Here is a 16850-nt window from a genome sequence, read left to right as displayed (position 1 = left end):
AGGAGCAGTAAATAACTGAGAGAGACGGTAAAAACTGTAAAAAATAACAATTTTACTGTCCAAACGTGTGAAAAAAGACCCAAAATGATCACTGTAAGCAGATTACTTTATCACTATAATTACTTAAACATCATTTGTTTAGGATCGATTCTGTCCCAAACTTTTTGATCCATATAAACGATTGATCACTATATCCCTGATCTGGTTTTCACTGTATTTCAGTTTTTTGGTATGCTTCAATTATAATCATTAACAATTTGTAATTGATTTGATGTATATAAAAGGTAGAAATAAAATGCTTTATGTAACTTCTGTAATAAATAGCATCTTTTATCATTTCAGGTATTGTTTTTTAATATTTTCTCTGTGGCAGCCTGTACTTCTCCTGTTTTAAGATAGTAAAGTTAACATGTATGAATGTGAATATTTGCCCTGCAGCCATCGTTAAATGTGTGAATGTCACAGATTATACTCGTTCTACATTGTCATTTTTGTAATTAACATATGCAATTTATGTAAAGTTTGACCATTTCACCATTCTAAACTTCCTTTGTTCGGGTGTACAGTGTATATGGAGCCTGATTGAAATCTAATCCACTGTGAGATCCTGTAGCAGCAGAATAGAGGTGGAGTTGCACTGCAGTCTGCTGCTGCGTTTGCTGAGGCATGATAACACATCTCCGCAGTGTGTGCGCATACAGTATGTGCACTTGAGACAAGGGGGGGAGAAAAGTGGGCGTGTGTGTGTGTGCATGTGACCAACACATTGAACTCTGCAGTAGCATTTGTATGTGTGTGTATCTGAGGCTCGGTTTGACCAACAGTAGCTTATAGTTCATCACAGAGAGGCACTGAGGCAAAAGAGTAAAGCACAGGTTGTGGCATTAATTGACTTCCATACCTGACACACAAACTCAAACCAACTAATGGAAGCAACTAGCAACCAGCTGCCTTTATCTACAGGCAATTAGATGTAAGAGAAATCCGATGGAGTAATACATTTTACAAAGCTCCACCTCCACTGCGCTCCCCACACACTGTAAGTAGGATGCATCACACTGATATAGATTTGTATAAATTATTCAGTAGCACAGCTCAAAATAGTAACACAAAGAGGGAGTGTTCCTGCTACGAGCAAACAACAAATAGCATTGATTTAGCCCCGGTTTAAGAGCTAAAACCTTTAATGGCTTTTTGGGCTTGTAATGTGTGACTTGTAGCATTGTTGCACAATGTGATGGCTGGAGCTTAAGAAGGAAAATGACAAGTCGTTCATCACAACATTAATTTGATGTTGTACTCACCAACATAAAAGCTGGGATGTGGGAATATGGTAGAATCATTACAACAATGGGAGGCTGGACTAAAAAATGTTTTCAGTCACATCTGATCTGAAACTGAATCTCATCTGATCCAAATCATTTGAAATCTCTTATTGAATCTTTCTAGGGTGTTGTGAGGGGAACTTAATAAACAACAACAAAAGCAATAATAACAATTAAAAATAGTAATAATAATAACATATTCTAAGACTTTCTAGACACCTAAGGGCGCCTTACAATATATGAAGAATAAACTGTATCTGTATAATTACTGCACACTATTCCTTCTCCCTTAATCCAAAATAACAAGTTCTTATGTGATCATGATGAATTATGAACAGTGTGCGCAAGCAGAGGTACGTTGTTTACCCATTTGATGTAAGTACGTGTCTGCAAATTACATTTCACAGTAGTGAAAAGTTGTCACCGTCTCTGGAACAGTGAGTCAGCCAAGTCAACTGTGTTGCTGAGTCAGCACATGTTGGAGTGCGTCACCATTTTTTTTATTGTGCAGACGCTTGTCGTGTCACAAACAGGCCAGAAAGAAAACCTATAAAGGCAGCAAAGCTTAATGAATGAATTTGACTCATTTTTAAATCTATTCTACAAATTGAAATGGTTCATGTCTATGTAAAGCATGGTTGAATTGACAGTCAGACACACTGTGAAAATGAGAACGGAACAGTTCTGGAAAGTAAGGTTGAGTAAAAAAGGGTGGGTGTCAATTTATGAAGGACAATAAAGTTAGTTTTTTTTACATGAGATGCTTTAAAGGGGACATTGTATGCCCATTTTACCACAAGTTGATATGGTTCCTTGGGGTCTTAATGAAATGTCTGTAACATACTTTGGTCAAAATACCACAAGGATCATTTAAAACAGCACCCTTTTTACCCTGTATAAAACAGCCCTCCACAGAGTGACCTTATATATACAGTCTATGGGGCTGAGGCGCGGAGAAATGCTCGTCCCGTGTGAACAGCCAGGCGGTTGCGCGCTTGGGAACGGCGCTGCGCTGCCTCGCAGCCTCGCTGCGTCCGGTGTAAACCGGGTGTAACGAGTGTGGGGGACGGGGGGATGAGGTGGGGGTGGCCCAAGGCCATGTAGGAGACTTCCAGTGCCTTGTTAAACAAAACCCAGGAAGCTCATTCGAGTCACTCAAGCATGATGTTTCTGACTTAGAGGAACTATAACAAAACGCGAGTGTTTTTTTCCCAGGATTTTGGGTTGGTAGACATGCCAGATACCCACATTAACCTGTAGAAGCACTAACAAAGTGGAATTTGCATGCTATGTCCCCTTTAAGTTTCTCATTGACAGTAATATGAGATTTCCAGGTTACTGGGCTCAGGTCAGACCAACATGATGCAAAGAACCGAGACATTAGACATGTCAAACCTAAAGGTGGGTGATAAAACAATAATAATAGTTATCGGAAATATCCTTTCTATGAAAAGCAATATAGTAAAGATTCATTATATACTGATATAATGCTAGTGTAGACACCGTGAGGAGGTATAACACATAATTGATCAACCTCAGATTTGTTTGTGATTCTCTGCTCATAAAGAAGAGCTTGAAACCACAACCTGCACTCAGAAACAAAAATCTGTTTTTAGACTTCAAATAAATAATAATATGACATATGGACGATTCCATCAACCATCGACATGGCTGGCTGCCATCATGATGTTGAGCCAACATTGAATCGATCCAAACCGAGCACGCTGCCATCTCCTCCTTCTCTCCATACATTATCTAAGTTTACAAATTCTGTTGTTTTTACCCATGTCTGAGTTTACACACATGTCCGATGACACTGTGTGTGTGTGTCGGTGTGTGTGAGAGAGAGGAAGAGAGCGAGCAGAGTCAGTACGAGCTGAAGAATTTACTCATTTAAGAAAAGGTTTGGATCATTATGTGGTGATCAGTGTTGATATTGTGGCGTCATTTCAAACAAATCCATGTACAAACTGTAGCGGGTCAGAGACGTCAGCTGAGTCTGTGTCGGTGTGTGTGTCTTTCTGCGTGCGCCTCCGAGTAAAGTAGGAAACTTTGTTTAAACCATTCCCCCCCGACGGAGTTGTCCATTGCGCTGTTAAGTGGACATCGCCCAACCCTGTTGGTCGTATCGTTCAACACGGGTCAGGCTAAATCTAGTGAGACCCTGTAATCACTATAAACACACATTTTGCTTCTCTATTGCTGATTCTCCTCTCAGCTCTCTTGACAACGTGGAACCACTTAGTTGAAGGGCGGTTTAATACGCACTAGAGGAAAGAGTATAATCCTGAGAGGAACCTGTTTGTTAGCGTAGAAAAGCAGATCTCCCAGAGGTATCAGCACTTTTCAGTCTGCCAGTCACAGGATTTGCATCATGTACTCAGTGGCCCTGGGACTGCTCCAGTATTACACAGTGTCTGTAGCTCGTTGTGATGCTCTTAATGGCATTATTTGAAGTATTCACCATATGATATCACACGTCTTTTTCTCGCACTTTATTTCATTGATTTGTTATTTTTTATGTATTTCTTGCAACGCGTGCTCACTTTATATATATCCCACCATCACCTTAAAGGGATAGTTTACCCAAAAATGAAAACCACTTATTATCTACTTACCACTATGACGATGGAGGGGTGGGTGAAGTGTTTGAGTCCACAAAACACTTTTGGAGTTTCAGGGGTAAACAGCTTTGAAGCCAAATACAATTGACGTAAATGGCGACCACTTATTCAAAGGTAAAATATCAACAGAAAAAAACATAAAGTGCCTCCATACTGCTCCTGTGGTGTCATCAAAGTGTCCGTAAGCCCCGACATTCAAATTCAACTCGAAACGGCGTCATTTACACCATGTTTTAAGCCAAAATCTTTGCTCTGATTCTCCTGCTAGTTACTGCTGCAGTAACTGCAGCTATCGCAAGTTCTCGCTGATCTTGTCTCGCGAGAACTCACAAGTATTTCGAGAATTCACGATAACTGCAGCAGTAACTAGGAGAAGGATAACAGCAGACATTTAGGCTAAAAACATTTTATAAATGATGCCGTTTCGAGTGGAATATTTTTTGGGTGAACTATCCCTTGTATAATGATAAATTCAACTCCTCTACACCACACCCTTTTCCTCTCATTCCCTGTCCTCCTGTCAAAAAATGATCAATAGAAGACCAAAGTTGTATTAATTGGCCACTGATGAAAGTCAGCATGAAATGTATTTCCTGTTCGGTGTTGCTTTAAGAACCAAAGCCCTCTAAAAGAAACATGAACCAAAATACAGTATTTGTGACCCTTCTTTCCAAAAAACTGCATCTTTGGCAGAGACCCAGTCTCTAAGCATGAGGCTGAGCTAGAAACCAGATAAGAAAATCTGAAAGTATGACAGACTTTTTTCTGGTCCGCACGAGTCCACTTTTAAAAGGTTGCACCCATAAACCCGCCAGGACCGTTTAACAAATGTTACCCGTGATTAAACACACATGCTGACGACGTGCCTAGCTTGAGGCTATTAAGGCTAATCTTTTTGGGGGCTTTTTAGCGCTGAGAACATATTCACCACTGGTTATTTTTGTCTTTATGCGATGCATTTTGATGTACGGACTAGTTACTAGTTCGTTTTGGTAGTGACAGTTATTTGAGCAGAAGTGAAAGGTTGTGTCTTTCACAATAAAATAAATCCTTGCGGCTGATTATAGGCTTCATTACTACACAATCACAAAAACCTGCTTCACTTCTTACTCACCTTTCCCCCACATTAAGCAATTTTTTACCTTTTACCCATGAATTTAATATCAATATATTTTTTACCCATTACACATCTTTTCTGCAGGGTAACCCAGTTCCCTGCAGCTACCTGACCCAGTACAGAACCCAGGGTCTAAATTGTTGTGTTGACGTGAAGAAAAATGTAGATTTCAAAAAGAAATGGGAGCTTTTTCTTTACGGGCAAAAAAATACTGTTAGAATCTATTTGTTTCATAGTACCGACAGTACCTCAGCTAATATACAACAACATTAAACTGTTCATGTGTCAATGATATGTATCTAAAAGGCAGTGTATCACATTCAGCTGCCCATTTAATGAAGAATCATTTTTATTAGGTTCCTTCTGACTACAGCTCAGAGCTTTTATTATCTGTCCCTCATCACTCTGTCTGTTCCTCTCCTCTCTTCTCTTTGTCCCTCTGCCTTTCTCATCCCTCTCTTAATTTTCTTCCCTCACCCCACTGCTCTTTCCCGCATTAAGCGCTTGTCGATCTCTAGAGTAGGTGACAGCTGTGACGGTGGATGGGATGCCACTGTTTGACACTAACCTCCACTGTCCTTGACATGAAGAGCGAGAGCAAGAAAGACTTGAGTGTTGTTGACAACATGCAGTCTGCACACAAATATTAGCTGCATGAATTTAAGGCCACAGAGCAGGAGAGCATGGTGGAGCAAGATGGGATTTCACTCTGATATTTCACCTCTATTTTTACTATCTTTTGTGTAATATTTTCAGGACTTGGAGAATCTTGCTTAACTCAGACTTGCATGATTTATTTAACCAACCTCTTTAACGTTAACCCTTTTTGGCTATTTTGGCGATTTTTAATGCTTTCGAATTTGCCTTTGTATACCACATAAAATGTGATGACATTGTTTGGTGTCTTTTGTTAATGGCCAATATTGCCTATAAAACACAAATGTAAGCATTTGTTGAAGTTGAAAATGTCAGTGCAGGTTTTAATAAATAAAATTATCTTATAGACAGATTATCAAATCTTAATGATTACAGCAGGACATTTAGTTTGAAGCAAATAAAGCAGTTTGATGCTGACCTTGTTGTCCAACTGTAAGTGGCCTATGAACATGTTTACATACAGTGGCAGCAGATGGACCGCCATCATCTGGAACTGCTGTGAGCTGAAGTGCAACTGGATTCAGTCCCGAACGGTTCACTCGCAGTGCACTTCAGAAAGCCCCAAACCACTCCAGAGGCCCTGCACAGCCGGCTGCCCTGCCCTCTGACCTGTGCAAAAAAAAATTAGACTGTCCTCCTCTAAATAAACAAAACCACAGAGGTCATCTTAGCAAACAGCTGATTACGACCCATAGTTAGGATTTAATGTCAGATGATGTCTTGTGGTGGTATTATGAAGCAAACAAAGAAGTTTGCTAATGTCTGGAAGGAGGTCATGGTGGCTGGATGCACTTTCACACAGGAGACTGCTGTTTGTTTTCATTGTAAAACCAATAACTAGTTTTGTATCTTTGATCCATGATTCTTTTTTTTAATTATTATTATTACATCATGGTATATATTGCTCTGTATAGTGGACTATATATTGATTAGTGAGTGATTTAGGACAGGCCATAGTCTTTTCCTAAGTATTCATCAAAAACATTAAACAAACAAAAAAACTACACACTCAGACCAGTGTGCTGCAGTATATAGATGCTTTTTTTTTTACTTTGCCATGCGTTAACCACGCTAATAAAGGCCTTTTGATTTTTTCACAGCAAGAGTGCCTGCTGTGGGTAGACTCCTAGAGGTTGTTACCATGAAGACAAAGGTCTAAATACACTTTTCTCTATCCTATGGGTCATATAAAGTGGAACAAGTGGCTTATTATTTAGGTTGGAGGAATTGTTGGAAGAAACGTGTAAGATACACACTATATCAGCTCATTTAAAGGTGCACTCAAATGACTAAAATAAAAATTAATAATAATAATCTTCCGTACAGTTAAACAAAAAAAGTAATTTTATTAGAGCCAGTCAGGTTTATTTTTCTCAGAATTGACAAGGCCACTCCAAAGTTTGAAATTTCAGTCAAATTAGCAATAAAATCAATGTGGTATTTTAGTATAAATATAAATATTGCTTTCATTAAAGGACATGGCAAGAATATTTAGTGTCCTTCTTATTGTAAACAAATCCTATCATTAAATACACCCTGACTACCTTACCCTGTAGTTGGCACTTTGCCCCAAGCTATTTTTTAATCTATTTGAGGTTAATCTTCATAAAAAGGGTTCCTGTACAATTTTTGGAAATCCTCAGTAATTTCCTAAAAGAGCTGGGCACCGCGATTTTTAGCAAGCTTGACTCAAACATTAGTGCATTTGTTGGGGACTATAATTATCTGCAGATTAATACACATTAGATGCTCTGGTGCGTTTTCCCAGCAGCAGGAAGGTGTATGTGGGCTTGATTCTAATAGTGCCCATATTCTGTAACAGTGCAGTGCAACCAACTGACTGCTTAGTGAGTTATGACAGAACACATTTTTTAATATCAATCAGGGTGTCAAAACCCAAGTGCAAAGCAGCAATTATGGAAAAAGTACACTTGCTGATGCCAAGTACACTTGGTGATATATATATATATATATATTATATCGCAATAACGCTGAGGCTAAATGTAAATCTGACTAGCTACTGGCTTGAATGGCAGAACTATGAAAGCCATGTGACCCACTCAATAGATCCAACATCATTACCTCCATGCCTTTTTAAACTAATCACCTACTGTCATAGGCAACAAAGTAAAAAGCTGTCCCATTTAAGAAATTACATAAAATGCAATTGTAATTAAAGTAAGATAAAAGGAATAAAAAATGTATATATATATATATTCAGAATTGCCTCATATATAGATTCTTGGCCTACTCTTCTATTACCTGTGTGTATGCATTTTGCTAAAATGTTTTGACCAACACTCTCTGCATTCTCAGAACTTTTTACTCTGTTTTTCAAATTTCCATACAGAAATCGTAAAAAAGGGCTTTTGCTTATTCTGTACCTGTGGCTTGGAATATGATGCAGAAGGAACTAAAGCTCACAGAAAACCAGAATAAAAGAACTGCGGCAGATTCTATAAGATGTTGCTGTTTTTAACTGCTTGTGTAGTTGGTTGTGTTTTGCTTCTTTAGATCTTGTTTTCAGTTGTGTATTTGTCCGTCACTATGTGTTTTTGCCTGTTTTATATGTTTTTATCTACTCTACTACCTGTCTTTGCCAGGTCTCCCTTGCAAAAGAGATTCTCAGTCTTAACGGGACCTTCCTGGTTATATAAAGGTTTAATAAAATAAATAACCATACTACATTCTGTGCTGAAAACCTTTTGAAATATTCTTGAATCTTCCATCCTAACTGATCATCCTCTGAAAAGCACATATTTATAAATCCATTTCCCCCTACTATTCAGCTAAACATGATTTAAACAAGAGGAGCTAAATAGGGAAGGTCAGCTTTGCATCTTACCAAAGACTGCAATGAAATATGCAGAGTAATGATGCACAAGTAAATGCAGTCGGTATCTGGCTCAGGATGAGGCCATCAAACTGTATTTCTTCAAACTATGCAATGGAAGATTTTTAAAAATGTATTTTGACTTTTTTTCACTTGTGCAAAGTCTTAAGGAGCCTCCAGCGCAAAAACGCTCTAAAAAAAGTTTGAAAAAAGAAAAGTTTGACCTTAAGGCTTGATACTGGCTGCTCACCTCAGAGGACTGTCTAGGTTCTTACTGCAGGCATGCATACGCACACAGTGTGTGTGTGTGTGTGTGTGTGTGGGCGGGGATGTCTGAGAGAGATAAAATAAGAGAACAAGAAGGTAAAAGGATGAGAACAAACTTTTGAAATGGAATTCACCTCATGCTCCACATGGGTCTAATTTATTTATTCATTGTCATTGAGGCTCTACAGATAGGGTGACTATGATAATGTCAAGCCCCTGAAGCGTACTGCACCTTCATGCATGGATGCCAAGAACACAGCATTTTCGTAGCCGAGTAGCCTTCAAAGGTGTACGTCTCCTAGAGCTCACTTTTAATATCATTGTATCTTATACAATGACAATAAAGCTGTCTATTCTTTTCTATTCTGTTCTATTCTAGAAAAGACCAACTGTCTCTATGAGAGCTAACTGTTTGCATACTGCCCTGTTCTGTAATACAGAGGCACCATCAGATTCTTGCCTATGACTCATCGGCTGGCAACGGCCTTGAGAGCCACACATTGAATGAATGACAGTGTGGTCCATTTGGTTTTAAATTGAGGACAGAACATATTTAACATCATGTTAGTCCTGAAAACAGGTTTAACATAATAATGACTATTTTAATCAAAGTGAAAACTGGGACAATGTGGTAGACATGGGCAACACAGTCAACAGAATGAAGGCACACTGCCCTCACCCCCCCACGGCTGCTACAAAGCGCTGGTCCCCTATTTATTACATTTTTTATTAATGTTGAATGTATCGCATGTGTAAATTGCTCCAAACACGGCACTGCACTTCCTTGGGCAATTTACAATACACATTTCCAAGTGTGAATTTGATTAAATGAACGCGAGATATGCGTTTCACATACAGACAGACAGACAGACAGTCAGCGTTTACGGAATTAGTAGGTAGATGTCATTTAGAGAACAGTGGAGGCATTAATTTGTGTATCGTGTGTAGCACAACACATTTACACAAATTTAACTGGAACATTCTTTCTAAGCTTTTCAGATACTGAAACATCCTGCATGCAAACATAGAGAAAGCATCAAAACAAAGAATGCAAAGCAGTACTGTAAAGTAGTGGCAGCTGAAGCGTGATCGACGAGGGGGAAAGTAGACTGAGAGAGAAAAGAACCCTGTGGCGTTCGGCTCAATATGACTCTGCAGTTAATGCGTCTGCTCTTTGTTTGTGTGGTTTCAGTTGAACCTTTATAGACCGCATCCATAAATAAACACTTGCTGTCACAAACACACACAAACACTAGATCCAACCTCACATTTAATGCACACTTGTTAAAATTTCATGATATCCACCACAACACTGATATTGTCCTTGTGCCAAAAATAGGTTGTTTATACCAAATTGATAGAAAACAGTTTTTCAGCTAAATTCAAAACTACTGTATCTCTTTAAAACAGCGACATATTTTAGATATAAAACATGAATTGTGTTGCATGTGTCTCAATAATATGTGATATACCTCTGTACAAATTGAATCATATTTTTTATTGTGTGCCACACTGTCTCTCTCCCCCCTGGTATTTCAGCACCATGGACAGATCCATACTGGGAAAGAAAAGAAAATCACATTGCACTTCATCAAAGTGTTTTTCATAGATGTTATTTTCCAACACTGTCTGGATCTGTGTCTGGCAGAATATTAATCCTGATAATACTTTAATTAATATACATCTTGAGGTTTTCTATTTCTATTTTATGCTACTGAATATTTCAGTCTTACTATGTACGTTTCACAAGAAAATATTGTACTTATTTCTCCAATACATTTATTTCAAATCTATGATTGTTTGCTATATATTAAGATTCATGGTTTACATATGCTTACGTGTGTATTTAATACACCGTAGATATACCCTTCGTGCATTATATAATCCAGCTCCTCCTTAACCAACTGCAAAAAAAAAGAAATGCAGGAAATTATTTAATTTAAAGATCTTGACTCAAAGTCCAATCACAGCCTATTTCCAGAGGTTTTACAGCCTTCATCAGTGGGCGAATTTTGCAATGACATGTTGCAAAAAAACCCATTGAAACCAAGTGAGGGGGAGAGAGAGAGAGACCTGTATGAGGGTCCTTCCTGCTATTCTAATTTATGCTTCCTTATATCCTCCCTCTTCTGTGACCCAGAAACCAGTCTCAGTCTGCCACCATCAGAGATGTTACAACCCTTATATGTGTCTAAGTGCGATTAGAATGTGTTTATTGGGACAGTGAGAGGAGGGGTCAGGCTGTGGTAGATTTTATTTATGTATCATGTTCACAACAAGTAAACTCAATGGCCTAAACATAGATATAAACATGAGGAAATAGGTAAGTTGGCAACATAAATATAAGAATATAAGCATGAGTAAAATGCAGAAACTGAATCAATGAAGCACCAAGATAACATACATCAAACCACACAGCAAAATAAACACAAAACTACAACACAATCAGGAAGTTCCACCAAAGGAGTTCATATACACACACACACACATACAGTAGCTAATATCTGTGGCCACAGGGCAGGCGGTATATCAGCAGCACCTCTAATTCATGTTTAATTAAAAAATAAAATTAAAAAAGCATCTGTTGAATCAGAATCTTTCTTTTCAGCTTTGTTTATTTTTAATTAATAAGTAAAAAGCCTTTTTTCTTCTTCTCCCTCTCTTCTTTTTTGAGCTGAAATAAACATCTCCAGTCTGATACAATCACACAGTTACAGTTATTATTCCATCAGCCTGAGCCAGGAGAGTTTATTTTGCTACTGCATTTGTGCACATTTGACAGTTGTGCAAAAACAGCAACAGTAATATTAAACATGTATTTTCTATTCATTTCTTAGATTTATTATTGATGTATATGTGTAAATGCTGGTATGTGTCATATACCAACACATATCGTTTCTCTAAGAAACGTCCACCATCAGCAAGTGTTGTCTAGGGAACTGCAGATGCTGGCATCCTCCTCCTGTGTAACCATGGCGATAGTCCCCTCAGTGACACACTGTGTCTGGTTGCATCACCATCAAAAAGACCTGTACACACATACATGCATACACACACACACACACGCTCTCACACACACATACACACACACACACGCTCTCACACACCACACAACACTAACACACACACACACACACACACACACACACACACACACTACACACACACACACACACACACACTAACACACACTGTGGTTGAGAAGCGGGACCTGAAAAAGCAGTTCACTGAGCAGAGTGACACAGGGATTTCGGTGCAGTTTTCTGTCTGTCTCAATGTGGGGAGACAGAAGAAAGGCTGCATCATGCTGCATCATGCTGCATCATGCTGCATGTGTTTTAGAGGTCATGAATCCTACATCTTGGTTGAATATCTTTTTCAGATATGTTAAACCTTAAAATGTGTGTCATAAATAACCTGGGCAGATAAAGAAAAGGAAAAAGAAAAACAGTTATCACACATCAAAATAAAGCTGCCCTGTTTTTGGTGATGATGGCGCTAATGCTCTATATCTCCTTCAGGTCCGGGGATGATGTCATCAATGATGTCATCAGGCGGATACCAAGACCCACCTGGGCAGCCTCCCTTCAGCACTGGCAGCCTGTCTGGTAAGCGGGGAAGGGGTGGTGGTTATTATTCACACAATTTTCCCACTTTCTAATAATGATAATGAAGATATATGTATACAAAATAAATAACAACATGCATTATCAAAGTGCCACCTGTAGGTCAATCCTCAAAATAACAAAACAAAGAAACAAAAAAATAGGAGATATCCCTCTTAGCATATACAGTAAACTATAAAAAGGTGGTCACTTTATTAAGATCCTGTTGGATGTTCCCATAGTCTGACGTGGGCATGGCATTTTCTATCCCATAAATTCATCCTGCCTTTTCACTCCTCCCTCTCATTTTCTACTATGTGAAAAACGTCTCCATCATTTCACTACATCCCTGAAGGCAGCAAGACACATGTCGATAAATCTGCACCCTCTGATTTGAGAAGGGCTGTGCCAGAGCACAGCACCATTACACATGGCTGCCCACTGTGTTTACCTTTAATAAATTGAATGCGAATGACACCGTGCTGCCACAAAGTAACCTCAAACAACACTGCACATGTCACACTGGTCTGTTATGACTCAGTATTCTGTTGTTTAATGTCACATCACAGCGGCTCAGAAATCCTGTGTCATTGCCATGTGCGTCAGATTTGAGGCCAGTGCGTTGAGGATTTACTGCTCTGCACCATCTAGACCACAGCATTAGAGAAGCCTCTTTCCATTTGTTGAGCTGTGGTCGTCGTGCGTCACTATGAGGAAGTGACCAGCTCAAAGTCAATTTATTAAATACCACAGTCTTTATTTATATCCCAGTTCAGCCAGCCTTTCTGCACTTTGCACTGCTGCACCTACAAGAACTGAAATAGGCACCCATGCGGACTGTTCACCCACTTTGCACTGGTCACCGCTCTCACTTAATACAGGGCCCTCTCAGTGGAGTCAAAGAACAGTAGCCAGACTTCTTTTAGGATCCACTTTACCTTTTCACCTCCTGTCTTATTTATTAAAAATGGTTACTGCATGAAGTCTTTCTGTTGGAAAGGGTTTTTAAAACTGTGATAATACTAAATGTTTTTCTTTTTTAATTTTAGTCATTATTTGGGTTGTCTGTCCATCCCATTCTTGAAAACCATATCTCAGGAAAGCATTGAGGGAATTTCACATGGACTCACCGATTAACTGATTAGAATGATGGTAAAAGGTCAAACTGTGACCTGATAAAACACTTTTTTGGCCAACTTCATAATTGGGCTCGTTATCACCAAAGTTGACACAAATGTCAGATATTTTATAATTAGGACGTTTTTACATTTTATCTCCAAAACGTCAAAAGTCAACTTGACTGTGAACTTAATGTAAAACTAAATTTCATTATTATCATTAGTCAGCACCATAACTCAGAAACAGAAGTGTAGATAATAACCATAATTTCTGAAGCTTGCCTGGTTGGCAGTGTTTTGTTTTGTTGCCATGGTCAAGGTCATGTGCTCGCTAAATCAGTTCATTATCCAGTCACAGGCCGAGCTGTTAAATAACATTGAAATTCATGATTATCTGTGCTGTGATCATGAAGGAGGGAATCAATATAACCATAAACCTTGATATATATATAGAAAGGGTTTCATATATACACTCATACATACATAATGATAAGAAGTATGCAAGTGGATCATTTCATTAGCCTTCTTATCTTTCTTTATCAGCCTTTTGTAATCCTAGTTAAGTCATTTTATAGAACAAACACCTTTTTGTTTTCTACTGTCAATATACTGTACTTGAAGATATGATACATAGTATGTGAGGTTAACTTTACGTCAATAGACTGTGTGATCAATCTCAGTGGATAAATCAGACAAAACGTTTTACACATGTAGAACAAACATTATTAACACTTCATTTTATTTTTAATCACAATTTGGATTGAGTCATGAATCTTGGATTTGATCCCACATTAACACAAAGTGATATGGGAAACTGGTGACAGCTCTGTCTGTCACTTATCTTCATTCTTATATAAAACTGCAGTGATATTTTATCAAATATTTATTTTTTATTAGTAATCCCCATTTAAATTGGAACACAGGCACCACATTTACAGTTCATAGACCACCTCTAATTTCTACAGACAGGTTTCTGAGCTATGTCAACTGTGAAAGACAAGCTCCTGAAAGGGTAGACTGATTTGTTGGCGGTTGATTAAGTTGCTTTAAAGAAAACACAAGTTCACAATTACCGCTATCAATTTGTCATTGTGACCCTTTGTTGTGTCCATGTTGGATTTTGTGCTACGAAGAGAAAATGTGTAACTCTGGACAAAAGCAATTAGTCTAAGTCAGTGTGTGTTGAATTATGTGATTGTAGAATGTTTCAAATGATTCTGACACGATTTATTACTGCTGGTAGAATATAGACGTTATACCACTGAGTGGGTGATTGCGCTGCCTTATTTCAAGATTTCAAGAACTACTACATCAAATATCATAACAACCATTTTTACATATACTTAAATACAACCAGTCTTGTCATAGTTTACTACCAGCACAACAAATGTATGTACATAATATACAGTACATAGCAATTATGTGTAGATTTTCTATAGAGGCAGTTGGGTGATGATGATGTAACTCTGTGTTTGTCTCCATCCATCAGGCTTCTCTCAGTCTGGGATGGGAGGGATGATGGGGTCCAGCCTGCCACCGTTCCAGACCAGCATGAGCTCCACTTATGGCATGCCTGGGATCGGTTCAGCTATGGACACCCAGAAAGGTTCCGGCCTGTTCGGAGTGGAAAGCAAAACCACCAGTAATACCAGTGGAAGCAGTCCGTTTAAGACCAGTGATCCATTTTCTTCTGGAGGTCCAGGAATCCACACTATGGATTTTTCTGCAGGTATCGGTTGATTGCATGCGCCAGGCTGCGTTCACACAGACATATGACCTGCGTGTAAAAACGCAGCACTTCTGATTCATTTGAAGGGGGGGGGGAGTGGGCTGACGCAGAGCGAGGGTATTGTTCAGCTGAAATTTGAACCTGGTTCATCGTTTGCCGCAACACAATCTGCCGTCGTCTGGCACGGTACTAGGATGGCCAGTCACACACGTGTTCCTCCAGTCCCTTGCGTTGTTTTAACACAGGCCAACCAAATGTCTTTCTGAATACGGCCGTGAATCGTGCTGAGCAGCAGAGGAGAACAGAGTCAGGAAAATAGAGACCGCATAAACTTTTCTCGACAAAAACCTGAGGTGAATAGTTTCCCTGACACTTGGGATCCAGAGTAAAATACTGAATAGGAGTTTTCATGTATGTTTGAGGAGGGGTTGGTTGGATTTGTCATGCAGTTAAGAGAGGAGGGTGGAGCTAAAGCTCTGGCACGAATTGATAAATATAAGTTGTGTGAGTCTGGTCATATCTTGTATACTTGTTATTTAACTCAATACAACCTAAAATCTTTTTTGTAGCTTTAGAAATTTGGCCTGTGTGTGGCAGGGCAGCCGGGGTAAGTGATGATAGTGGTAGCGTAAACGCATAGGACCAGCTTTTACCAGCAGGTGGCAGTCTCTTCTAACACGTCTCACTTATCAAGCTGGAACAGCTCCAGCTCCTGCTTATATGTTGCTGGTTGACTCATTGCATTGCTCTCCGTGCACTTTGTTCTTCTCTTTATCTGCTGAAACACTGGATCCACAGACAGACAGGATTCAAGGAGCGACTCTTTGAAATGATACACTAGCTCCTACGATCTGAAGAGGAAAACAGCCCACGTGAAATTTCGAGGAGCCTTTCATGAATAGTTAATGTTTATAATATCATCAGCTGTTTGAGTTTGAAATAGCTGAGCATCAGCTGGTTTCCACGCAGTAGAAACATAAATCCACTTTAACAACAAAGACAGAAGTGCACAATGTCTTTATCAGTCCTCCTGTGTAACTGTGCCTGAACACTACGCTTATCTAATAGAGGCTTGAGTAGTTATTTCAGATAAATGTTATCAAAATTTGACTTGTGTGTTAAGGTTCACATAAAAAAGCAATAGAACATTTATTTAACAACAGGACGCCAGAATCCTGAGCTGAACTTTTAAGAAGACTTTTAATATTTAAGTTTCTTCCTCGGACTCATTAAACATTTAGCCAGAGCTCTACTTTATTTTTAGCTCTTCTCCCCTCTAGTTTGTCGTCGCACTGAAGATGCTTCTGCTTGCTCAAAGGCAGGTTGTTATGTCCCAGTTACTATTTAAGTTCAGCCGCTGTTGGAGCAGATACATGATACATCACTGAGACAGATGACAATAAGCACAACAGATGTGTAGCCCAACAATAGTGGCTGCTGTCTCGTTAGAAGGAAACTGTAGATAGTTGGTTTAGCTATAAAAATATAAATTAATGCTTCCAGTAACATTTAGGTTGTACTGTGAGACAGTGACATGAGTAAATCTTTCAACTAGCTTATTTTTATATGTGCCAA

At 38.9% G+C, this 16850-nt stretch overlaps 1 protein-coding gene across 4 annotated transcripts in view; it reads left to right on the top strand.

Annotated features, from left to right (window-relative positions):
• LOC118118215 (microtubule-associated protein 4) overlaps nucleotides 1–16850 on the top strand; it is a 96993-nt gene that overhangs the window by 23470 nt on the left and 56673 nt on the right. For all 4 annotated transcript variants that reach the window (XM_035171232.2, XM_035171231.2, XM_035171227.2 and 1 more), the window contains exons 3-4: nucleotides 12345–12431; nucleotides 15036–15275. In XM_035171232.2, the coding sequence (XP_035027123.1) occupies nucleotides 12345–12431; nucleotides 15036–15275 (327 nt within the window). The remainder of the gene's footprint in view (nucleotides 1–12344; nucleotides 12432–15035; nucleotides 15276–16850) is intronic.

The sequence above is a fragment of the Hippoglossus stenolepis genome, chromosome 11, assembly GCF_022539355.2.
Source record: "Hippoglossus stenolepis isolate QCI-W04-F060 chromosome 11, HSTE1.2, whole genome shotgun sequence".
Taxonomy (NCBI): domain Eukaryota; kingdom Metazoa; phylum Chordata; class Actinopteri; order Pleuronectiformes; family Pleuronectidae; genus Hippoglossus; species Hippoglossus stenolepis.
This window is presented reverse-complemented; position numbering and strand designations above follow the sequence as displayed.